Source organism: Cnephaeus nilssonii (assembly GCF_951640355.1).
Source record: "Cnephaeus nilssonii genome assembly, chromosome: 5".
Classification (NCBI taxonomy): Eukaryota; Metazoa; Chordata; class Mammalia; order Chiroptera; family Vespertilionidae; genus Cnephaeus; species Cnephaeus nilssonii.
In genome coordinates, this window is record NC_137076.1 from 30,552,449 (window position 1) to 30,576,388 (window position 23,940).

The following is a 23,940-nucleotide window of genomic DNA, read 5'->3' on the forward strand; positions in this document are numbered from 1 at the left end:
TGTGCCCTGGCCGGGAATCACGCCCACAACCCTTTACAGGGACAATGCTCCAACCAAGTCACCCTGGCCCGGGCTTTCTAAATGTTCCAGGTAACCTCCACCTTCCCGGCACAGCCCTCTTGGCCACACGGTGCTACCAGCTCTGGACAAGCCCAGCCAGAACACTTGTCCCATTGCCCCAGAGTTTAAGACACAGATGTGGGTTCAGGGAGCTCTGTGCTAGTTCTACATAAGGGGGGACCCCACAGCAGGGCTGGTGAGGGCGGTCGGGTGAGGGGCAGGCAGCTGTCCCCACTAACAACAGGCCACCTGGGCCTTGGGGGGAAGGGTCAGGGTGCTGCCTGACCCCTCGCTCCACTGACTGGTCCTCTTTGCAGAGGGTGGGTGGGGCGGGGGGGGGGGGGCAAAAACTGGAGGGAGCAATTCAGCGGCAAAAGGCAGGACTCCCACCGAAACTGGTTTGGCTCAGTGGATGGAGCGTCGGCCTGCGGACTGAGGGGTCCCGGGTTCGATTCCGGTCAGGGGCATGTGCCTTGGTTGCGGGCGCATCCCCGGTGGGGGGTGTGCAGGAGGCAGCTGATCGATGTTTCTCTCTCATCGATGTTTCTGACTCTCTATCCCTCTCCCTTCCTCTCTGTAAAAAATCAATAAAATATATTTAAAAAATAAAAATAAAAATAAATAAATGTCTGAAAAAAAAAAAAAAAGGCAGGACCCCTTAGTCCAGGGAAGGAAATGGACTTTTCAGATCAGATGAAGAGGGGACAGCCACCCATCCTGCTCAGTGATGAAGGACCCTTTCCAAATTCCCACTGCAACCCAAATGACCACTAGGGCATTTCTGAAGAACTACTGGAGAGCCCAGGAGGCCATCCTTCCTCGTGGTCCAGACGTGGCCACGTTGCTAATGGCCAGACTGAGTGGCAAGTGGGACAGGGCACACCTGCCTTTCAGTCCTCAGGGTCATGTGGACACGAAAGGGCTTCTAGCAGCTGTGTCCTAACAGAGACCAGCTCCTGTCAAACTGCAAACCCGCACTGGCCACCGGGCCAGAAAAGAAGTCCAGCACGGACTTACCACGGGCCGAGGGCAGACGGCGGCTGCTGCGCACAGGTGGGCAGCCTCCGCCCCACATTGCCCAGCGCTGCACGGGGACCAGGATTTTCCCAGAATCGTGCTAGGTGAGAGGTTGGCAGGAAAAACACCTCTTGGTGCGCGACCCTGGCACCCCAGCTCCACACTCCCCCCCGCCCTGCTGCAGTCACTCCAGCAGCTCAGCGGTCTCCCAGTGACCCACACGGGTCACAATCCAGAATGCTCCACACAGACAGCCGCCTGCAACTGCCCATGTCCCCCAGGGCTGATCGCCAGGTCAGGGCTCAATGGGAACTCCTCCTAGGGACCAACGGCGATCACGTGTGAAAACCAACGTTCCACTCTTCTGTGGCAGAAAGGACAGGCATCAGAGAACGGACCAGCAGTCTCTTTTTTTCCTTTTTTTTAATGGATGAATTTCAAAGAACCCATTCCTTTCCTAAGACAAATTACCAGGAAGGGGCTATATTAGTGCAACAAAGAGGAAGGCTTGACCAGACACGAGCGCTCCCCAGACATCTTGAGGACAAGCTCTCTTCAGCCCAGGCTGGCCACTGAGTGGGGGTCATGGACACTGGCTATGAGAAATGACCAGAGAGAATGGCCTCTCTCCCACCCTCCCTGGGACGCTGAGGTGGAGGCCACCGTCTCCCACCCTGTTTCCAGGCTGGGAGCTAAGGCACCAGGGCAGGGGGAGCTAGAGCCCCCATCCAGGACTGGCAGGACCCCCCGGGCGCATCAGCAGGCCAGCAGCTCGCTGCCCTCCACCTGCAGGCCTTTGCTCAGGAGAAAGGCGTCCTGCTTGGGGTCACGACCCAGGAAGAGCTTCAGCATGATGCTGGCGTCCTTGGAGCCACCCGGTCTCAGGATGCAGCTTCTGTAGTCCAAGCCGACCTGCAGGGGGGAAGAGGGGCGGGGCTGGTCGCGAGTCCTCCAGCATCCCGCCCCGGCTCCCAGGGGACCTATGGGCGCCCACATCAACATCACGAGGGAGTGTGTGCTGACACTTTGATGGGGATCTCAGAACGAGTGTGCAAGTGTGTGTGTAAGACTGCATGTGCACACACGTGTGCATGCAGGAACCCTGTCCTTCAGGATAGGAGTGGCGGAGCCTCTGCTGTGACGACACAGAGGGCTGGAAGACTGGCCGAGCCCCCAGCCCTAGAGGGTCGCAGGGGGAGCCCCGAAGAGCCAAAGGCGGCCCACTCTGCCCGGTGGCCTGCCTGCCAGGGCCGGCTGCACAGGCTCGCGGGCCCAAGGCCAAGGACAACTGCTCTTGGTCCTCGGCCGCGGGGAGCATCAGCGGAAGCCCCTCACCTTGCCATTGAGGACGCCCTCCTGCTTGAAGCGTGTGTGGAACATGTCCATGGAGTACACCTCGCTCCACAGGTAGCCGTAGTACTGGGCGTCGTAGCCGCCCGCCAGGTGGCCGAAGGTCGCAGGCATGTTGGTCCCTGGGAAGACACATGAGGCTATTGCTGTGCCCTGGGCTGGTCCCCGACTCGCCCTAGTAAGAGGGGGTTTCAGGGCAGCCACACCTGGATACTCGCACCTGGGAGGGGGAACTGCCCTGGCACTTCCAGAAAGCAGGGCCAGGTGACTTGGCCAGAGGGCTCACCTGCAAGCTGCCACCGCCCAGGGTTCAATGTTGGGAGACCCTGGGATAAGTCGAGGCTCGCCCACACAACAGAGAACATGTGTCGAGTAAAACACTTTTGAAGGGTTTTTAAATGCTCAAGAAACAGTAAACCAATGAAACACTATCTACATTAAATCTCAATTACCTTCATGTATGTTTACTGAGTGTGCTGATATGTACATATGTACAAGGACACACAGGCACACGGAGGATACACATCAAAACCTTGTCTACTGCCCTAACCAGTTTGGCTCAGTGGATAGAGCGTCAGCCTGCGGACTGAAGGGTCCCAGGTTCGATTCCGGTCAAGGGCATGTACCTTGGTTGCGGGCACATCCCCAGTGGGGGGTGTGCAGGAGGCAGCTGATGGATGTTTCTCTCTCATTGATGTTTCTAACTCTCTATTCCTCTCCCTTCCTCTCTGTAAAAAATCAATAAAATATATTTTAAAAAACTCAAAAAACAAAACAAAAAACACCTTGTCTACTGTCACCCCCAGGGTATGAGATCACTCGTATTGTCTGCACCTCCCAGGCTTTTCACAAGCCATGTGTGGGAGGTCGCCCCGAGGGAGCGCAGGAAGGCACTGTGGACGTGGAAGGGACACATAACCAGGGAGGAAGGATGGAGTCACTCACACCAACTGCCCATCAGGCTCCACACTGGAGCCAAGGACCCAGGAACGCAAAGCAGAGGGGAGGCCATGGGCCGCTTGCTTCACTCGGGTCAGCTGGACCTATAAACTGTCCCCACTCCCTTCATGCAGTGCTAGGTCTTTTCTGACCCAGAGGACAGAGACCCCCTAACCTCTAAGGTGGGCCAGGCCCACGGGCAGCTACCTGGTGTGGCTGGGACCCCAAGGATCTCCTGGCAGAGGCGGGAATACTCGTCGGCTGGCTCGGCGGCCTTCTGTGTGTGCAGGGCCTGGTCCACCTTGGCCAGGACGATCTGGCGCAGGTTGAAGAGACCTAGTCAGGAGGAAGGAGGTGGGAGGCTGGCACCGTGCTCTGCCCAGCCCTCCAGTCGGGGCTGCCCAGAAATCCCCGCGGGCATACCCGGGCCTCGCAGGCTGCAGCCTGGGCATCAAGAACTCCCCTTTTCTCCCTGGCCTCGGGGCTGAAGGATGGGGACTACAGGTGGTCCCAGGGCTGGCCGGGGCCTCAGAGGCGGGGCGCATTAGGACACACCTGTGTTGGCCTGCCGGGACTTGATGAGCTTCTCGAGCAGCTCCTGGGGGATGGCGCTGCCCGTCCTGTAATGCTGCGACATGCGGAGCAGGGGCTCCTTCTCCCAGACCCAGTTCTCCAGCATCTGAGAAGGCGCCTCCACAAAGTCCCGCTCCACATGCGTCCCGCTGAACATGGCAAACTCCGCCTGTGGGATGAGGCAGAGAGCCCGGAATGCCATACCCTGCTTGGCCCGCTCCCATCCACCTGGCTTATCCGGGCACACAGGTACACGGCACACGTGGGTGGGTGGATAACATCGTAGGCGGGCTTTTCCTCTCCCCACACTGTGAGGCGTGGCCGAGGATGGGGACTACCGAGTTTCCCCGAGCAGCTGCTGGCTGACCTGTCTCAGCCAGGGACACGGGGAGGCAGAGAGCACCCATGTTCCCTGCTGGTCACCCAGCTTCCCTCCCACCCACGAAGCCAACACTCTCAAAAAGCCTGTACCCCAAAAGGCCAAAGCCTGGGAACAGTGGAATCTGATGATAGATGTTGGAAGGTACACTGTATTTTTGTCCACTTTTTGTGTGTCTGAAATTTTTCCTGAAAAATAGCACTTGATCCAGTGCAGCCAAAACCTGGGTCTGGCAGCTAATCAGCCAAACAAGCTGCTGAGAGATTTAACCAGTTAAGTGCCACGATATTTTGAATTTAATTAAAAAAGGTCCGCCGCTTGTGTCTATACACGCTTATGTCAGGTAACTGGCTAAGGAGCCCTATCCCGGCCCTCGGTGAGGCAGGGAACCTGGGAGAGGAGAACACATGGTCATCTTCATAGTGGTCCATTCACACACGGAGCATTACTCCGCCACGAAAAGGAGCGAGGCACTGACACTCACTACAACATGGATGGACCTTGAACACATGATGCTCAATGAGAGAAGCCAGACGCACATGACCACATAGTGTGTGAGTCCATCAATGTGGTATGTCTCGAACAGGCACATCCAGAGAGGGAGAATGGATTAATGGTTGCCAGGGGCTGGGGAGGGCGTGGACAGAGTGGGGAGTGACCGCTAATGGGCAAGGAGGATCTTTTGGGGGTGATGGAATATTATAGAACTGGACAGTGATGATGGCTGCACAGCTTGGTGAATTGACTAAAAATCACTGAGCACCCAGTTCCCACACACTCCCATTTAGCCCCAAAGCACACTTTTGCTATCAGGAGAAAGGGATGACTGTGTGAGAGGGGCCAGAAGACAAATGCCATGCGCATAGCTGGGTCCCGTGACCTGGACACCAGGCTGGGGGCCCAGAATACCCAGGTAAGTCCTGTCTCTGCCACTGAGGGCCTCTATGGGGAAGTTGCTTCAACTCCCTAAGGCTCCATGTCTGCCCCTTGCCCTCCTCACTGGGCTCAGTGGGTGTGCACTGCATCCAGAGCCACCTCTCACTGGGCTCAGTGAGTGTGCACTGCATCTAGAGCCGGCTCTCACTGGGCTCAGTGGGTGTGCACTGCATCCAGAGCCGGCTCTCACTGGGCTCAGTGAGTGTGCACTGCATCCAGAGCCGGCTCTCACTGGGCTCAGTGAGTGTGCACTGCATCCAGAGCCGGCTCTCACTGGGCTCAGTGGGTGTGCACTGCATCCAGAGCCGGCTCTCACTGGGCTCAGTGGGTGTGCACTGCATCCAGAGCCGGCTCTCACTGGGCTCAGTGAGTGTGCACTGCATCCAGAGCCAGCTCTCACTGGGCTCAGTGAGTGTGCACTGAATCCAGAGCCGGCTCTCACTGGGCTCAGTGGGTGTGCACTGAATCCGGAGCCGGCTCTGTGTCTGGGTCCTGCAGCATGTGCTCTGGCTATCGTTGCTGGCTTTCACAGGATCATGCAATGTTCCTTAATGTGAGCTAGCAGGTGATAAGGCTGGCATGAACACTACACTAAGCATGTTACATATGTATACTATCTTCACTAACCTAACAGTTCTCTGACAGCTATTATGGGCTGACTGTGTCTCTCCAAAATTCATATACTGGAATCCTGACCTTCAAGACCTCAGAATATGACTATGCTTGGAGATGGGATCTTTAAGAGGTGGTTAAATGAGGTCACTAGGATAGGCCCTAATCCAATATGACCACTGTCTTATAAGACAAAATCAGGACACAGACACATTCAGAGGGACAATCATGTGAAGACATGTGGAAAAGCTGGCCTCTACACACCAAGGAGAGAGAGCTCACCAACCCTGCCCACACACTGACCTCGGACTTCTAGCCTCCGCACCAGGACATCAGACATTTCTGTTGTTTAAGCCACCCGTGGGGCTTTGTGATGGAAATGAACACAACAGGGTATTACCCTCTCCGTGGTAATGCCACATGAAGACTCCAACACGGAGAAAACCGCCTCTAGAGACCCACTAACCACCAGGCGCAGATGGGGCACCCCTGCCCTTCTTCCCTGCCAGCCCCTGACCCCACCCCCCCAGCCAGCCCCTGGCCCACACCCACCTGAGAGCAGAGCTGGTGCATCACGTGCCCAAACTCATGGAAGTAGGTCTCCACCTCATCATGCTGCAGCAAGGAGGGGGCATCCGGGGTGGGCTTGGTGAAGTTGGCCACCATGGCCGCGACGGCGATCTGGCGGCTCCCGTCCTGTCGCAGACAGCCGGGCTGCAGGCCAAAGCAGGCTGCGTGCCCATACTTGCCTTCCCTGGGGATCATGGGGGGGAGGGAGAGGGCAGGGTCAGGCCTGGCTGGGGGTCTGCTCTGCTTGCTACCTAGCCCAGAGGGGTAGTAACCCCAGGCTGGTCCCCAATTCTGCCACTCCCTGACCCTGCATCCCTCCATCAACCCACCTGCCAGCTGAGGCTAACAGACACACCGAAGGGCTCCCAGCAGAGGAGGGAGTGCACACATCCCCAGAGGTATGAACACTCCTGGCCCCCGACCCTTCCCCCCTAGCCCACACGCACCGGGGGTAGAGGTCCAGGTAGAATTTCCCGATGACCGTTCCCGAGGCCGTGTCCCTCACTGAGTACAGCTTCACGTCTTCGTGCCACACAGCGGCGTGCTCCTCCAGGTCAAAGGTCAGCCCCAGCAGCTCCTGGTAGATGCCCAGCAGCCCCTTGGTGACCACCTGCATGGGGAAGTACTCCTTGAGCAGGTTCTGGTCCACGCTGTAGCACGTCTCCTCCACCTGGTTCATGTAGTAGCGCATGTCCCAGGCATTGATCCGCCCATCGAAGTCCAGGCCCCGCTTCTCACACTCGGCCTTCTTCAGCTCCAGGATCACCGCCCGCTCCTGCTCCCCAAGGGGCTTCAGCTTCTGGGCCAGCTCGTCTGGGGGTACAGAGGGGAAAGGCAAGGCTACTCCCTGCAGCGGGCACCGAAGCTGCCCATTCTCACCCCACCACGGCCAGCTCCCAACTTGCTGGCCTTGGCTTTCTCCAGCTGTCCGGGCCCTGGCGCCCCACGTGGGAAGGATGGGCCGGAGACAAAAGCTTGACTGAGGCCAGCACCCTATCAGCCACAGCAGCCCCAGGAGAGAGCAGAGGTCTCGCTTTCACAGGGGGAAACAACAGCCACACGTGAGCCGCTTATCCAGAGCCTCACACCCCGAAGGGCAGAGCAGGGCCAGCTGCAGGCCTCGCCTCAGAGCCCCAGTGCTCAGCCGTGAGATTAGGACCCCTCAGGTCAAATACAGGGGTCAGAGGAGTCAGTGGGACGCCCACCGCAGGGTGGACAGGATGGGCTCTCAGAAGCACCATTTCGTCACAGTCAAGAACAGCACACGGGCGGCGGGGGAAGGCCGGTTACCTAGGAAAGTGGCCACCGTCTGGCTGGTCTTGGCCATGTTCATCTCCAGGACGTAGTCGGCGTGCGTGCTGAAGCCCAGCAGGCTGGACTTCTGGGCCCGCAGGGTCACCAGCTCCCTGAGGATGGCACAGTTCTCCTGGAACCAACAGGTGAGCGGGCCTGTGGGTGCCGCTCCCGCCTGTGGGGGTCCCAGGCCAGCCCCCTGCTTCCCTAACGGGTCTCAGCAGCTGCAGGGCTTCTCGGGCCCTGGCTGGCTCAGCTCCGCCCCGGCTTTCCCTCCCTCCTGCCCTCGGCCTGGCTCTCTACAGACTCGTTTCTGTCCTGGCACACGAGCTATGGGCCCTCGGCTCCTTTTGGAAACACGAAGGGTGTGAACCATGAAGGGTTCTGAAGCCGAGTGGAAATGTGGGGCCGGGCCCTCCAGGACGGCCTCCAGGAGGCGCTGTGCCCCCCACCAAGGGCCTGGTCCAGGGCTCAAGGCTGCACCACATCTCTACCGGCACCTCTGGGCAGCCAACCCAGCCAACCCAGCTCATGGGCCAACACAAAATGAAACCTGTCTGATTCACTTGCAAGGAGAGAAGTCCGTTCAGAACAGAATCCTCCCACTGGCACGGTTGGTACACAGCAAAATAAATTACGACTGGGAAGTTGAGTGGAGAGCTTCCAGTCACATGAGGGGACTCAAGGCTGGTGGCCAGTATTGTCAGTCAGCATGCCATGTCCCCTGGGACCTGGAACTCTGCCTATCCCGCCCCCTCCCCTCCTCGCTCTGCCTCTCAGGTCAAGTCTGGGGGCCAGGATGGGAATGAAAACAAGGGGGTGCTAACCCCTATCCAGTCCTGAGCTGGCAACACTCTAAATTAGGTGGGAACATGGGGGACAGCTGAAGAAAAGAGGGCATCGGTGAGAGAAGCCAGGTATTTATGTGGGAGCAGATACACGACAGAAGCAGGATGAGCTCGGGACAGACGCTCTAACCCCTGCTCTGAGCAGACAGAACAGGCCCAGTGCCTCCCAGTTCAGACACGACTGTTCCAAGGCAGAGCCCTGAGGCGGATCCCCACAGCCAGGCCCTGGCACTGCCTTCTCACCTCCTTGCATCGACAATTGAAGGCTTCCTCCACCTTCCTTCTGGTCTCAGGTACATGACATTTCTTCAGGAGAGGAAAATAGTGAGGGTACTTGAGGGTGACTTTGAACTTCTCATCCTCAGTCTTTTCCAGAGAGTTCAGGAAGTCCTCAGGAAGCCCTCCTGTGAACCAAATTGGGGGGGGGGGGCTTTTAAAGACCCGTGCAGACACGGTGGGAGGGCTGAGCTAGGAATGGGACCCAGCAGCCCTGACTATGCCCCCTCTAGGCAGCAACACCCCCTTCCCAGTGGCCTACACTGCTGCGACAGCCCCACTCCTGACCTGTCCTTCCATGTCAGAGAACTGGGTGCAAGGCCCTTGGCTGGGCACCTGCAGGGTTCCCACCTCACGAGAAAGGACGGAATGAGCCTAGAACAGTGATGGCGAACCTATGACACGCGTGTCAGCACTGACACGTGTAGCCATTTCTGATGACACGCGGCCACTGAGGCGGCCGCATGCCGAGGATGAAACATTTGCTGCTCCTGAGGATGAAACATTTGTGAAATAATGTTTTTTCCTCAAAGTGACACACTACCCGAGTTATGCTCAGTTTTTTGGCGAAATCTGACACACCAAGCTCAAAAGGTTGCCCATCACTGGCCTAGAATATCTTGGGTCAAAAAGAAGGTGCTCATGCCCAGTTGTTGTAGCTCAGTGGTTGAGCACTGACCTATGAACCAGGTCAGGGCACATGCTCAGGTTTCGGGCTTGATCTCTAGTGTGGGGCATGCAGGAGAGAATCAATGATTCTCTCTCATCACTGATGTTTCTATCTCTCTATCCCTCTTCCTTCCTCTCTGTCTAAAAAAATCAATAAAACATATTATTAAAAAAAAAAAAGGTGCTTAAAGACTAACAGGGACATGGCATGCTTGAACTGGCCCCTTAAGGTCATACTAGGACAATCTTAGCATCAACATAAATAATGACAGCAGTAGACCATAATCCATTGAATAAAATAGGATCTACAGTCCACACTGATAGAGATAAATCAATCAATCAATGGGGGGTAAGGGAAAGCTCTGACTTATGAGAAAATCAACTAACAAATGTACAAAGATTGATGGAGTTAGAAAGTCACCCATGGGTGCTACAACTGACAACTGGTGGGTGGAAATGTGATGGGCAGTGGTCTCAAAGCTTCTCTTGAGAAATGATTGATCATGAAGGGAAAGCTGGTAATTTTACAATGGCAACATCTGGCAGACAATCACCTAATCAAGTAATTAAGGTTCATGGGCAGGGAGGGAGCAGTGGGGGGAGCGGAAAGGATACATATAGAAAGAGATACGTTGTCTGTATTTTGGTAAAATAACACCAAGTATCCCTTTTGCAAACAGAAAAAAATAAACAAGTGCCACAATCTTGCTCAGCCAGACCTGTAGACAGGCCAGACCCTGCCAAGCTGGCCAGACATGTCCCGGCCACTGCCACCGGCCCAAACCCGCGAGACATGGTCTCTGAGGCCAGGCAGGGCGAACAATCATCTGCTCCACATGCTGGGAGTCACGCTGCCCACACAGGAGGCCAGAGGCCAGTCTGACACAGCGAGGCCCTCAGGCTGGACAAACAGACAGCAGGGCAGTCCCGTGAACAGTGAGGTTGAGTAGATTTGTTCCTGAATTCCAGAGACCCGGGATTACCCTTTGGCCAGGACACACGGCGGCTTTCCTAAGTGCCAGGAGCCACATAGTGGGACTTGTTGTCCGGGACACAGGGGGGACTGAATGAGGATGAGGGGAGGCAGAGCGTAGTGGTGACCAGTCTGTAAGACCTTGTTCCGGGAACGCGTGTCCATGGGTCTCTGTGTAGTGCAGCCACCCTCAGTGAGGACTCTGCACCCTGGCCACCTCCAAGGCAAAGGCTACTGGACTCACAGAGCCGGATCTTACATAACATGACGCCACCCTGCACGACACACAGCTGGTTAGGATACACGGCCTCGTCAGAGGCTCTCACAGGCGGCAGCACCGCCACTGGCCTGGTTTTCAAAACTGTCAATGTTGGGCCCTGATCTGTTTGGCTCAGTGGATAGAGCATCGGCCTGCGGACTGAAGGGTCCCAGGTTCGATTCCGGTCAAGGGCATGTACTTTGGTTGCAGGCACATCCCCAGTGGGGAGTGTGTAGGGGGCAACTGAATCAATGTTTCTCTCTCATTGATGTTTCTGACTCTCTATCCCTCTCCCTCTCCATTCCTCTCTGTAAAAAATAAATAAAAATATATTTATAAAAAAGCAAAAACAGAAACAAAAAAAACCTGTCAATGTTGGGAAAGATGGGGGAAATGGCCAAAGGCTGAGGAACTGTTCGACAGGAAAGGGCCTGACAGGACACAAAGCTAAGCGGATCCCGGACGGGAGAGAGAGCACCCTGCAGAGAGCTGACGTGGGAACCTATCTGCACTCTGTTCGACGCTGTTTCCCGGGTGTGACATCTACACCGATGACGCAAGAGAACACCCTCTTCCTGCTGAAGCGCCACGAAGCCGACAAGTGACTCTCAGAGGTTCGGGAATAATACACGCACAAGCACCAGCAGCGGAGGGGAAGCAGAACCCCAGCGGAGGGGGGACCGGTGCAGTGCGCAGGGCTTTCCACAGCACCTGCTCCTAACTGTCCCAGAGGCGTGAAACTTTTCAAAATAAAATGTTCAGGAAAAGGGAAGTGGAGAAAAGAGTAAAAACTAGAAAGGACACCTAAGCCCCAACCCTTCAAAATTCCCACGTACAGCCCGGCTTGGGAACCACTGATTCAGTCTACCCCCTTCATTTTGTAAGGTTTTTAAAAATAAAAACAATAAAGAGGGCTGGGTGTGGACCTCAGACTCAGTGGCAAGGCTGAGACTGTGCTCCCACATCCTCGCCAGGCTCCTGCCACTGCTGCAGGACATCTCCCATCAGGGCCAGAATCTCGACAGACAGAACACGGCCCTCTCCAGGAAGGACCTAGAACCGCAGATTCCAAAACTCCGAGTGCTCCAAGTGAAAAACCCCCCTTTCCCAGGGTGGCAGGAAAAATGCTCAGCCTCCGAGGGAGGAGGCAGTGGTCCTGGAGGGTCTCCCCGAGACCATGCCCCTGAGGCTGGCTGTCCACATGGCTGCCTTCCCCACACAGCCCTCCACCTACCCAGCTCCTCTCGTGTAAAGGGCAGGAAGGTCGTGTCCTCGTTCAGGTTCTTATTGAAGTCAATGCACAGGAGACTCAGCTTCTTCTTGATGCCTTTGATTTTCTGAAAGAGAGAAGATGATGCCTTTGATTTTCTGAAAGAGAGAAGAGCCATGAGCGGGGAGCACTGCCATTAAGATAGCCTCAGGGTTGGGGCTCCCACCGACAGGAGAGGAGGCAGACAAGGTAGGAAAAACAGGAGGTTTTCAGCACAAGCACCTGTCTGCTGCGCTGAGCAACCTCATGACGCAGGGATTCGAGGGGTGTCCTCATTGGTTTGGGTCCCCAGCCAAGAGCCTTCTGGACCCTCCTACTGAGGAATTATCCCCAGAGTCCTCAGCCTAAGCTTTTGGACATCCTAACAGAGTTCAATGTTTGTCCTTTCTGGGTCCATCTGGTTTTTATTTATTTTTTAAATTATTTTTTAAAAATATATTTTATTGATTTTTTACAGAGAGGAAGAGAGAGGGATAGAGAGTTAGAAACATTGATGAGAGAGAAACATCCATCAGCTGCCTCCTGCACACCCCCCACTGGGGATGTGCCCTCAACCAAGGCACGTGCCCTTGACTGGAATTGAACCTGGGACTCTTCAGTCTGTAGGCTGACGCTCTATCCACTGAGCCAAACCAGTTAGGGCTCCATCTGGTTTTTAGAAACAGTTAAAAACTGACCCCTCTGGGTGAGGGAGTGACGCAGGGCACAAAGGAAGCGCCTGGGCCCAGGGTGTGAGTCCGCTGGAAACCCCAGGGCTGCCTGGCATGGGGAGAGAAGAGTGAACGAGGGTGAAGGCAGATGCCACCCTTATCAACCACAGGACTGGGAGCAGCCTCAGTTCCCAGCTGGGAAACAGGGACGCCTCTCTCTGTGACACTGTGACACAATAGGAAATGTGCATTTGGACGGCTCCGTTTCTGACAAGTGGCTCCTAAAACCCTTGGAATTTGCTAATTGAAAGAGGCCCAGGGGCACAAAAGTGACAGGAGCCCCTTGTAACCGCAGCTGAATCTATGTTAATGAGTCCACTTCCAAAAAGCCCCAGCATCACAGGATGGATCCAATTTTTAGTCCCACCTCATTCCCCACCTTCTGGGAGAGGGGAGGGGCTGGAGGTTGAAATGTTTCCAAGGGCCACTGATTTAATCAATCGTGCCGATGTAATGAAACCTCCCAAAGGGACGGGGCTCAGAAAGCTCCTGGGGTTGGTGAACACATGCAGATGGGAAGGGCGGGGGGGGGGATGGAAGCTCCAAGCCCTTCCCCTTACCTTGGCCTTTGCAACCCTTCTATCTGCTACTGCCGAGTCATAACCTTTTACACTAAACCAGTGATCCTGTGAGCAACGGGCCCTCTGAGTTCTGCCAGCCACTTTAGGAAGTTAACCTAATCTAAGGAGGGGTCGTGGGAACCTCCAATTTATATCACAGGTCTGAAGTCGGGGCCGTCCTGTGGGGCTGAACCTGACCCTGCGGAACCTGATGCCTTTCCTGGTAAACAGTGTCAGAACGGAGTTAACGTGTAGGACACCCAGCCGGTGTCAGAAAGTTCCTTCATGTGGGAGCCTCACACATCTGGCATCAGCAGGGAAGCGTGCTGTAGCACTGTACTGAGGGTGGAGGAGACACAGGAGCAATGAGCTTTTCCTTAATACCACTGCAGCCAACGCATGGGGACAACAATAAGGTGGGATGCAGGGAGGTGCCTCATTCAGCCTGCACTCTCTCCTTCACTGAGGGAGTCCTGTGACCCTGGGGAAGCGCCCAATGACCCTGGAGAACTGAGAGCAGGGCAGGTGCAAAGAGAGAGCTGCTCTAGACAGATCTCCCACCAGAGTTCAGGCAGCATTAGGCCAGAGGATGGGCCCTCAGATGGGCACGGGAAGGCATGCCCCCCCCCCCCCCGCACCCTCCCCCAGCTGGCACTCACTTCTTGAGTTTCCTCTGGCAGGTGGAGCCCATTCCTTCGGCCAAGCTTGATCAGTCGCTCCAGGTACCGCACTGCTTCTGGCCTCAGTGAGTCCTTTTGAACTTTTTCCTAGAATAAGAAATCAAAGTTCTATTTTCAGTGAAAAATCACGACAGTGCCAAAGGCTGAGAGGCAGCAGGGAGCCCGGCTCACTCAGATGTTGGTGAGGTCAGGTAAAATAGTGCAGCCACTCTGGAAGACAGTCTGGTGGTTTCTTAAAAAGAGAAATGTACAATGACCGTATGACTCAGCAACTGCCCTCCTGGGCATTTATCCCAGAGAATGAAGCCGTAAGTCCACACAGAACCTGCACCCAGATGCTTGCTCACTGGCATGGCACAGACTGAGACCAGCCCAGAGGGCATGCAGCAAGTGAGCGCTTCCAGAGGAACAGTGAGCGGGCAATACCCTGCTTCTGAGGTTGTCTTGGGTCCCACAAAATGATACATTGGGGAAAATCAGACAAAGTGTAGATGAGGCCTTTCTGAATCATTTCTCACAACTGCATGTGAACCTGTAATTGTCTCAATAAGAATTTCAATAAAAACACAACAATACAGCTTGTGCTTCCCCAGGCCTGCGCCTGCACAGGCACCAAAGCACACTGATCCCGAGGCCGACGTGTCAGCACATTTAAAGGGAATGAACGAGCCCTAGCCAGTGGATAGAGCGTTGGCCTGCGGACAAAAGGAACCTGGGTTCGATTCCGGTCAAGGGCACATACCTGGGTTACAGGCTCCTCCCTGGCCCAGGCCCTGGTCAGGTTGCCTGCAGGAGGCAACCAATCACTCTGTTTCTCTCACTAGACAGTTCTCTCTGTCTTGCCCTCTCTCTTCCACTCTCTCTAAAAAAAAAAAAATCAATGGAAAAATATCCTTGGGGGAGGATTAAAAAACACTAAAACACACACAAACACAAAAGGGAATGAATGAGCTGCATGAAGAGCGTGTGTAGTCCCCTCTACCAGCCCTCCGACATCAGAGTGAAGTCCCCACTCCTGCTGAGAGGAGCACCGGCTGGAGATGGAGCCCAGCCTCGTGCTGTGTCACCAGCACAGGTCACTCGAACCTGCTCCCCTCACGAGGGAGATGGGACATTATCTCTGAGTAACACCCATCAAGGTCAGCAAAGTGCAATGACATGGTGGATGTGGGAAAGGTGTAAGGAGTCCTAGGATTTTCATACTGTCTTTTTTTCATTCCTCTCCATTTGTCTGTCATTTTTAATTTATTTTTATTTTTAAAAATATATTTCTTTATTGATTTCAGAGAGGAAGGGAGAGGGAGAGATAGAAACATCAATGATGAGAGAGAATCATTGATTGGCTGCCTCCTGCATGCCCCCCTACTGGGGATCGAGCCCGCAACCCAGGTATGTGCCCCTGGTCGGAATTGAATCCAGGACCCCCCAGTCCGCAGGCCAACGCTCTATCCACTGAGCCAAACCAGCTAGGGCTGTCTGTCGTTTTTTGAATGATTTTTTAAATTGTGGCATATAGACATAAAATTTACCACTTTAACAACTTTCAAATGCACAGCTCAGTGGCATTAAGTCCATTTACACTGCTGTGCTGTCATCCCCACCTTCCATCTCTGAAACTCTTCAGTTTTCTGCCTTTTAAAATCGGAGGAGTGCCTGGCCAGTGTGGCTCAGTGATTGAGCGTTGACCCAGGAGCCAAGAGGCTGCCAGTTCGATTCCCAATCAGGGCCCAGGCCCAGGCTGCCGGCTGGATCCCAAGTAGGGGCCGCGCAGGAGGCAGCCGATTGATGACGTGCCCAATGCCGTGTCTTCGCAGCACCCTCACCTGCAGCCAGACGATCCTCTGGTACACGTCCTGCCTCATGCTCATCTCCACGTCAAACTCAGACAGCTTCTTGTCGGCCTCTGTGCTGGCTGTCCGAATGTCCTTGGATGGAGAAACGTGCTGGGGGAAGTCAAGGATATTCCTCTGAACTAAAACGGGGAGATAATGGGACAACTGTGAAGAAGGGTCCCGGATGGAGACTGGCAAGTGCTGACCTCATAGCCCAGGCACAGAACTCATCCCTATTTGTTGATTTGTTCTGTGAACATTCTCCACACTGGGCCCTGGGCCGGGCCCTGGAACAGAGAAGTTAGTGCTGTCACCCACATCCTCAGGATCTCATAGTCCAACTAGAAACAGATTTAGCTCATGATACTCCATGTCAAGGACCGTAACAGGGAAGTATGACAAGACCAGGAGAGGTTGAAGGGATTCCATTCTAGAAAAAGAGCCATGGCTGCTGATGGCTCTATTTTATTTTATTTATTTTTCGTATTGATTTTAGAGAGAGAGAGGAAGGGGGTGGGAGGGGGAGGGAAGGAGGGAAACAGACATCAATTTGTTGTCCCACTTATTTATGGTTGATTCTTATTAATTAATTAATTATTTTTAAATTTTTATTGATTCCAGAGAGAGAGAGAGAAACATTCATTTGTTATTCCACCTATCTACGCATTCATCAGGTGCTTCTTGTATGTGCCTTCACCAGGGATTGAGCCCGCAACCTTGGCGTATTGGAATTACGTTCTAACCAATTGAGCTACCTGGTTAGGGCCTGATGGTTCTATTTTAAATCCACAATTTTATAATTTACAGACCACAATTTTATAATTAACACTAGAGGCCTGGTGCACGAAATTCGTGCACGGGGCGGGGAGGGGGAAGAGGGAGTCCCCCCAGCCCAGCCTGCACCCTCTCCAATCTGGGACCCCTCGGGGGATGTCCGACTGCCGGTTTAGGCCCGATCCCCAGGATTGGGCCTAAACTGGCAGTCAGTCATCCCTCTCACAATCTGGGACCACTGGCTCCTAACTGCTCACCTGCCTGCCTGATCGCCCCTAACTGCCCCCCCTGCTGGCCTGGTTGCCCACAACCACCACCCCCCCCGCCGGCCTGGTCACCCCTTACTGCCCCCCCCTGCCAACCTGGTTGCCCCCAACTGTCCCCTCCCCACTGGCCTGGTCGCCCCTAACTGCCCCCCTGCTGGCCTGGTCACCCCTTACCACCCGCCCTGCCAGCCTGGTCACCCCCAACTGCCCCCCCCCCACCAGCCTGGTTGCTGCTCACTGCCCCCCCGCTGGCCTGATCGCCCCTTACTGCCCCCCCTGCCGGTCTGGTTGCCCCCAACTCCCCCCCTCGCTGGCCTGGTCACCCCTTACTGCGCCCCCCTGCCGGCCTGGTTGCCCCCAACTGTCCCCTCCCCACTGGCCTGGTCGCCCCTAACTGCCCCTCCGCTGGCCTGGTCACCCCTTACCGCCCGCCCTGCCAGCCTGGTTGCCCCCAACTGCCCCCCCCACCAGCCTGGTTGCTGCTCACTGCCCCCCCCTGCTGGCCTGATCGCCCCTTACTGCCCCCCCTGCTGGTCTGGTTGCCCCCAACTCCCCCCCTCGCTGGCCTGGTTACCCCTTACTGCCCCCCCAACCCCGCAGGCCTGATCACCCCTTACTGCCCGTGTCTGCCGGCCTGGTCACCTCTCACTGTCCCCGCCCCCACCGGCCTGGTCACCCTCAACTGTCCCCCCTGCGGGCCTGGTCGCCCCACGCAGCCTGCTGCTCGGTCGTTTGGTCACCCCTTACTAACCCCCATGCCAGCCTAGTCTCCCCACACAGCCTGTTCGGTGGTCCGTTCGGTTGTGATGGTCGCTTAGGCTTTCATTATTATAGATTCACACTTTGTTAAATAGAGAAGAAGGGAGTGACTATAAAGGCATAATTTTAACACAGACCCATGTGACCCAGTAATTCTGTCCTTAAGTGTCCACCCACAAGAAACAAAAACACACATCCACACTGAAACCTGTGCACACCTGTTCACAGTAGCAGGATTCATAATAACCACAGAGTGGAAACAACCCACAAGCCCACTGACAGGTGAATGGATATACAAATGTGGTCATCCACATGGGAATATTACTCAGTCATGAAAAGGACTGAAGCACTGACACTCACTACAACATGGGTGGACACAACATTCAGTGAGAGAAGCAGACACAAAAGGCCACACAGTGTGGAATCCCATTTATGTGAAATGTCCAGGACAGACAAACCCAGTGATAGAGTGGATTCCTGGTTGCCGGAGGAGGGGGATGGGGCTTCTTTTTGGTGTGACAAAAATATTCTAAAATTAGATAATGGGGATAGTTGGACAATGCTGCAAATATACTAAAAACCACTAGAATATATGCTGTCAATAGGTGAATTACATGGTATAAGAATTATATCTCAAAAGAACGATTTAAAAAAAGCACACCCTGCCCTGGCCTGTTTGGTGCAGTGGATGGAGCGTCGGCCTGAGGACTGAGGGGTCCCGGGTTTGATTCCGGTCAGGGGCACATGCCCAGGTTGCAGGATCGATCCCTGGTGGGGGCCGTGAAGGAGGCAGCCGACTGATGATTCTCATCATTGATGTTCTCTCTCTCTCTCCCCCTCTCCCTTCCTCTCTGAAATCAATAAAAATATTAAAAACAAACAAAAAAACAACAACAAAGCACACAGTGCATTGGGGAGACCTGAATTCAAATCACAGCTTGGTCACTTCCATGGTCTGGATGCATCTCATTGCACCATGAAGACCTCTGAGGGCCGGATAAGGACTGACCTGCTCAGCTGACTTGTATTAAACAGTGGGGCCCTGGGTGGACCTGCTGCTGGCTGCCCAAGAACAGTGAAAAGCAGAGAACCAGCATCTGGGTTTGGGATTGGCAGATGGACATGCCCTGAGTGCAACATCAAAACAGTGCAGAGTGAGGGGTTATCTGGGCAGCTGGCGTGGGGAAGAGGGGGCTAGGGAAGGGGCTCCTGAGATCCAGAGCAGTCTGACATCCAGCAAAGCAGAGGGTGAGAAGAACTCCAGGCTAAGAGCGGGGGGAACGGGCAAGTGCAAGGCCTTGTGGCCGGCAGACAGCCCTGGGAGGGAGGGAGGGAGGGCTGGCAGTGCAGGGCACTGAAGGCCACATCCAGGACTTTGCCTCCAGAAGACCAGGAGTCAATCTTAGCTTTCCTTAGAATTACTTGGACCACTGAGTGGAGATGGGGTGGAGTGACACCTGGTAAGTGGGAATTAGCATCCTTCGACCTTCGAGTACCGCTTGTGAGAGAGAAGAAGGGGAGACTGAGGCCCATCTGCCCAACGTGGGGAAGAGGAAGCAAAGGCAGGACGCAGAGCCCTCCCCCCTCAACACCAGCAAAGCTGACACAGTGAGGCCTCAGGGATGCGTGAGAATCCTGCAGCAGGGATTCTCAATGGTTCCCAAGAAAACGATGTTTGCTCAAGATGTGGGGTCAGGGGGTTTCCTGGCTCAGGACGCTTCGCCTCGAGACTCCCCTTGATCTTTTGTCCCCACACCGTCATCCTCTACAAAGGGGGCTCCAGGAAGCAGATGCTGTATCTATTGAACCGAGCACCTCACTCCTCCCAAAGGAAGCAGACAGACCCTAAAGAGGAGAGAAGCCAGCTGGGGGCCGGCATCGGGTTACCCAAAGCGCAGGGAGGCCGTGGGGAGAAGAAAAGCAAGGGAGCCAAGTTCAGTTCTCAGTCCAGATCTCAGAGAGAAAAGAAACACCCCCTGGGACTGGAAAGGAGTGAGAAGGGCTCCAGTTTCAAGGCAGGCACCTGAGCCGGCTCTCAGAGGGGGGGCTGCTGTCCCCTCTGGGCCCTCAGATGACGTGCCTGTGAGGACGGATCATCCCAGGTGGCCAAGTGGAGCGGGGCGCTCATGGGGATGGGCCACACCTGCCGGGTGCCTTTACCTGTGTCAGCACCTTTTGTCCTTCACCACCCCGGGGAATGGGTGCAGGAGCTCCCTGCCTGGGCCCTGACCTGGACTTACCTGTGTAGGACACCTCCACGTCAGCCAGCGCCTTGAGTGTACTCTCGTAGGACACATCTTCAAACTTCAGGGAGCCCACCTGGTCGTACACGCGCTTGGTCTGCTCCATGAGCTCCGTTGTGAGCTCCGCTATTTGCTGGGCACTCAGGTCCCATCTCAGGTAGTTCACCACGGAGCAGGGGGCTGCCTTGTCCAAGACATCTGCTGTGCAGGCTGCACAGAGGACAAAACACCATACTAAGCATCTGCTTCACATCCAGAATTAGGGTCCGACTAACTGGGGTGGGGGAAGGTAGGGGGGACACTAACACTAGTACAGTACACTAGTTCACAGTGTGGGATGAGTGAGCGGGGTGGTGAATGAGGGACAGGAAAGGACCTGTGTCTCTCTGCAGATGAGCAAGGCCCGAGGGCCCTGTGAGGAGGCACAGGTTGAACAGTCCTCTAGAGAAGGTGATTCTCCTCCCCAGGGCACGATGATGCCTGGGGACATCTGAGGTCGTCAGGACCAGGAGTAATGCTACTACATCGAGTAGGTAGGGGCCAGGGATGCTGCTCCACACCCCACAGTGCCCAGGACGGCTCCCCACAGAGAGCAACCCGACCCCAAATATCAACAGTGGTGAGGTGGACATTTGGTGTATACCTGCATTTCACTCAAAGAATACTTTGATTACAGGGTGCGACTCCAGGCCTCCCTGGGTGTAATACGTGACATGTGCACTGTATTACCTTTCTGAAATAGGGGGAAACCCTGATTACTGAGACATCCCTAGCCCCGAGAGCTTTTGGGTAAGAGACTCTGGTCTGTACTAACAGCAGTCACTTGACAACTTCCGTGTAAGGTTCAGAGTGTGAGATGTTTTGTACTCTTCCCCTCGCTGAATCCTCAGACAGTGCTGTACTCTGCATTCCATTTGCCTGTTTTATGGGTGGGAATCCTGAGATTGGGAGAGTTCAAGTCTCCTGCCACAGTGATCCCATAGGCAACAAGTGCTGGAGGTGGGGTTCACGCCCACTGTCTGATTGTGCTCCCACACTGTGAACTGGTGTACTGCATGTACTCACCTCACCTTTGTAAATCTGTGCATCTGGTTGTCAGGTCTCCCTGTCCCCTCTCCCCTACTCCACCCTGCACACAGGATTCAAGTTCAAACCTTTCATCCAAGTCTATACCCACCTGATTTTATACAGCCCATGAACTAAAGGTGATTTCACATGGGAGGTGGCTAAACCATGTGCGCCCTTATCTCGCAAGTTTGCTGACCCCTGGTCTACATTGTCCAAATTCTACTGAGTCCTGTATGGCAGGTTTGGCCAGCTGGTTTTACCAGCCACACTGGCTTTCTTCAGTCTCCAGGGCCTTCCGACAGGTTGTCTTCTCTGTCCTGAGTCCTCACCCTTCCAGTCTTCCCTTCCACATTCCTTTCTCAGAAAGACCCTGTAGATCTGGAATGGCTACACCTGTCCCAAATTACTTGTTGAGTTCATGGATAGAGTGGGTGTGCAATGCACCATAAACAAGAAGGGGTTGCTCCAGGAAACACCCAGCTATGCCTCATTTTCCCCTTCTGGCCAGCCAGGAGCTGAGCAGGGCCAAAGTGTCCTGGACTCCCCATCTTGTGAACACTGGGGACCTTTGCAAGGTGCTGCTGGCTCAAACCTGTGTTTGGTATCTTTGGGGTAGAGTTTTTTGAACAGCACTATCAACATTGGGGGCTGGGCCCTGGCCAGTTTGGCTCAGCGTATAGAGCATCGGCCTGCGGACTCAGGGGTCCCAGGTTCGATTCTGGTAGGGGGCACATGCCCGGGTTGTGGGCTCGGTCCCCAGTGAGGGGCATGCAGGAGGCGGCCAATCGGTTGTTCCCTTTGGTCGTTGGTATTTCTATCTCTCTCTTCCTCTCTGAAATCAATTAAAATATATTTTAAAAAACCACAAAAAACAACAACATTGGGGGCTGGGTCATCCTATGGGGTGGGGCCATTCCGGGGTGCTGAGCAGCATCCCTGGCCCCCCACCCACTCTATGCCAGGAGCATTCCCAGTCATGACAACCACAGATGTCCCCAGGCACTGCCCAGGGTCCCCGGGGGTGGTACAATCATCCTAGCGGAGGACCAATGATATATATACTAAGAGGGGAAAAGGAAAGCCTTTAAGTCAGCACAGGTCAGATTTTTCTGGCCAAAAGACTGCTGCGAACTTCGGAAAAGTCTTTCTGTTTGCAGAGCATTTTGAATTTCAGAAGTGCCAAAAAGGGATTGTAGGTCTGTATTAAATTTGGTGGTAAAGAAGGGCTCCAGAAGCTCAGGAAAGCTGGGAGATCCACATGAGCTGGAAGGTCAGGAAAACCTCCCGAAGGAGCTAGAATTTGAAAAATTTGAGCAGACGCATTTATTCCACAAATGTTTACTGATTACCATCTATGTGCCTGGTCCCCAAGCTAACAATCCTCCAGCGAACAAGGCAGACAACATTCTCTGCCTTCTTGCCCTAGCTGCAATTATTATAAATGCAATTATCATCATCACCATTGCAATGAGCTGGAGAAAGAACTGGGAAGGACAGGCGGGCAAGGAAAAATTCCAGGAGGCAACACACAACAACCTGGGCGATTTTCTAAAATGCCCTACACAGGTCATAGGGCTTCCAATGAAAACCCGTCCATAGTGCCCATCTGCCTTTAAAATAAAAGCTGTAGTCTAGCCAAAATGACCTATTACTCTCCAAATGTGTTACCCGTGTTCCTGCCTCCAGGCTTTTGCCCTCAGGGTTACAGCCAACTGGGACGCTCCTGCCAGAGGTCTTGGCAGAGAGCGGCTTCTCCCCATCCAGTCCAAGCCGAAATGCCACCCCCTCCCAGAAGCCCTCCAGGACTGCCCTCTCTAAAAAAGCGCCACCAGCCCCCTGCACTGACTGACCACTCTGAAGCCCTCGCCTGCTTCTTTGCTTGCTGAACATCTGTCTCCGGCTCTGGAACTCCGTCTAGAAAGCATGGTCTCTCCCAGAGTCCAACCCCGGGCCCGACCCGTCCTTAACAGAAGCCACGTGAAGTTGGCTGAATGAGCGAAGCGCTGGAAAAGCTGGTTCATTCATCTGCCACGGAGGGCATGAGGTCCCGGGCTCGCCGACACCTCTCCAGGGCCCCGGTCACTCGCGGGTCACTGGGCTCCGCTCTTGGGCCTAAGTCCCGACCCCCATACGCCCGAGAGGGTGCAGGGGGCTCCCGGATCCCGCTAGCGGGGCCGCACAGAGCGGTGGCCGGTACCTGCAGGGGGCTTCATGGCGGGCGGGTGTGCACTGGGGTCCTCTCCCTCCACCTGGCCTGCGTCGGTCTGCCCTCAGCCGCGTACGCCTGTCGCCTCCGTCCGCTCCGTGGACGCGGTGGCGAGTAAGGCACCCACCGCCCGGGCCGCTGAACGCTGGGAGGAGGGTACGGCGCAAGCGCGCCCCACGCAGCTCACTCCACCCCCACCCTGCCCGCGCGCACACAGCGGGAGAAAGACAAACGAGACAGAGGCCGGGACAGAGACAGATGGCTGGCACCTCGGAGCCTCTGAACGTGTGCGGCTCTCTGCTGGTACTTTGCCTGGGCTTCTAGTCCCGGAATTGATTAGTACCTGCATCCTTTCTGCCTTAAAGAGAAAAGAAAAGAAAGAAAAGAAACCTAAGCAATTAAGTATCACCAAGGAAGCCTCAATAAACGGATTCAAACTTCAAACAATAGGTATTTTGGAACAGCGCGGTAACCTGACCTATATCTAGTATTGTGGGTTAAAACAAACAAACAAAAAAAAAATGGAACTGTTTAAGGCCTCCAGAAAGAAAAATTTATTAGAATTAACTTTGGGGAAAAAAAAAAAAGAAAGAAAATTCTTCCTTTTATTTCTGCAGAAGAATTAAAATAATCCAGGGTGATAAAAGTTCATACGTCTTAAATAGGATAAAAATGAATCGGGAGGACACTTCTGGCAACTTTTGATACTAATGGTGGGCAGTTCTGAGTCATCCCAGGGAATTTCTCATCACTCATTCTCTATTAAGTGCACCGAATTTAATTCTACTTGTCTTCATTTTCACTGCTCCCTGTACCTG

At 54.6% G+C, this 23,940-nt stretch overlaps 1 protein-coding gene across 1 annotated transcript; it reads right to left on the bottom strand.

The window, feature by feature from the left end:
* Window positions 1–1,544: 1,544 nt before the first annotated feature.
* On the bottom strand, window positions 1,545–23,273 carry THOP1 (thimet oligopeptidase 1). Its single transcript, XM_079771513.1, has 13 exons — window positions 23,114–23,273; window positions 19,846–20,058; window positions 15,798–15,946; window positions 13,954–14,061; window positions 11,989–12,091; window positions 8,821–8,981; window positions 7,727–7,862; window positions 6,883–7,249; window positions 6,419–6,620; window positions 3,922–4,108; window positions 3,574–3,702; window positions 2,413–2,549; window positions 1,545–1,989 (listed from the first exon to the last, which is right to left on the bottom strand). The coding sequence occupies exons 1-13, from the start codon at window positions 23,127–23,129 to the stop codon at window positions 1,834–1,836; spliced, it is 2,064 nt and encodes a 687-aa protein (XP_079627639.1). The 5' UTR covers window positions 23,130–23,273; the 3' UTR covers window positions 1,545–1,833.
* Between the last annotated feature and the right edge of the window lie 667 nt (window positions 23,274–23,940).

What these genes read in the sequence shown, in the direction of transcription:
- THOP1 (XM_079771513.1), bottom strand. An exon ending in TCAATTGTCGATGCAAGGAG is followed by an intron (nt 7,863 to 8,820) that starts GTGAGAAGGCAG and finishes TGTTGGTTCCAG; the next exon opens with GAGAACTGTGCCATCCTCAG. An exon ending in GTCCCGGCAGGCCAACACAG is followed by an intron (nt 3,703 to 3,921) that starts GTGTGTCCTAAT and finishes CCTCCTGACTAG; the next exon opens with GTCTCTTCAACCTGCGCCAG.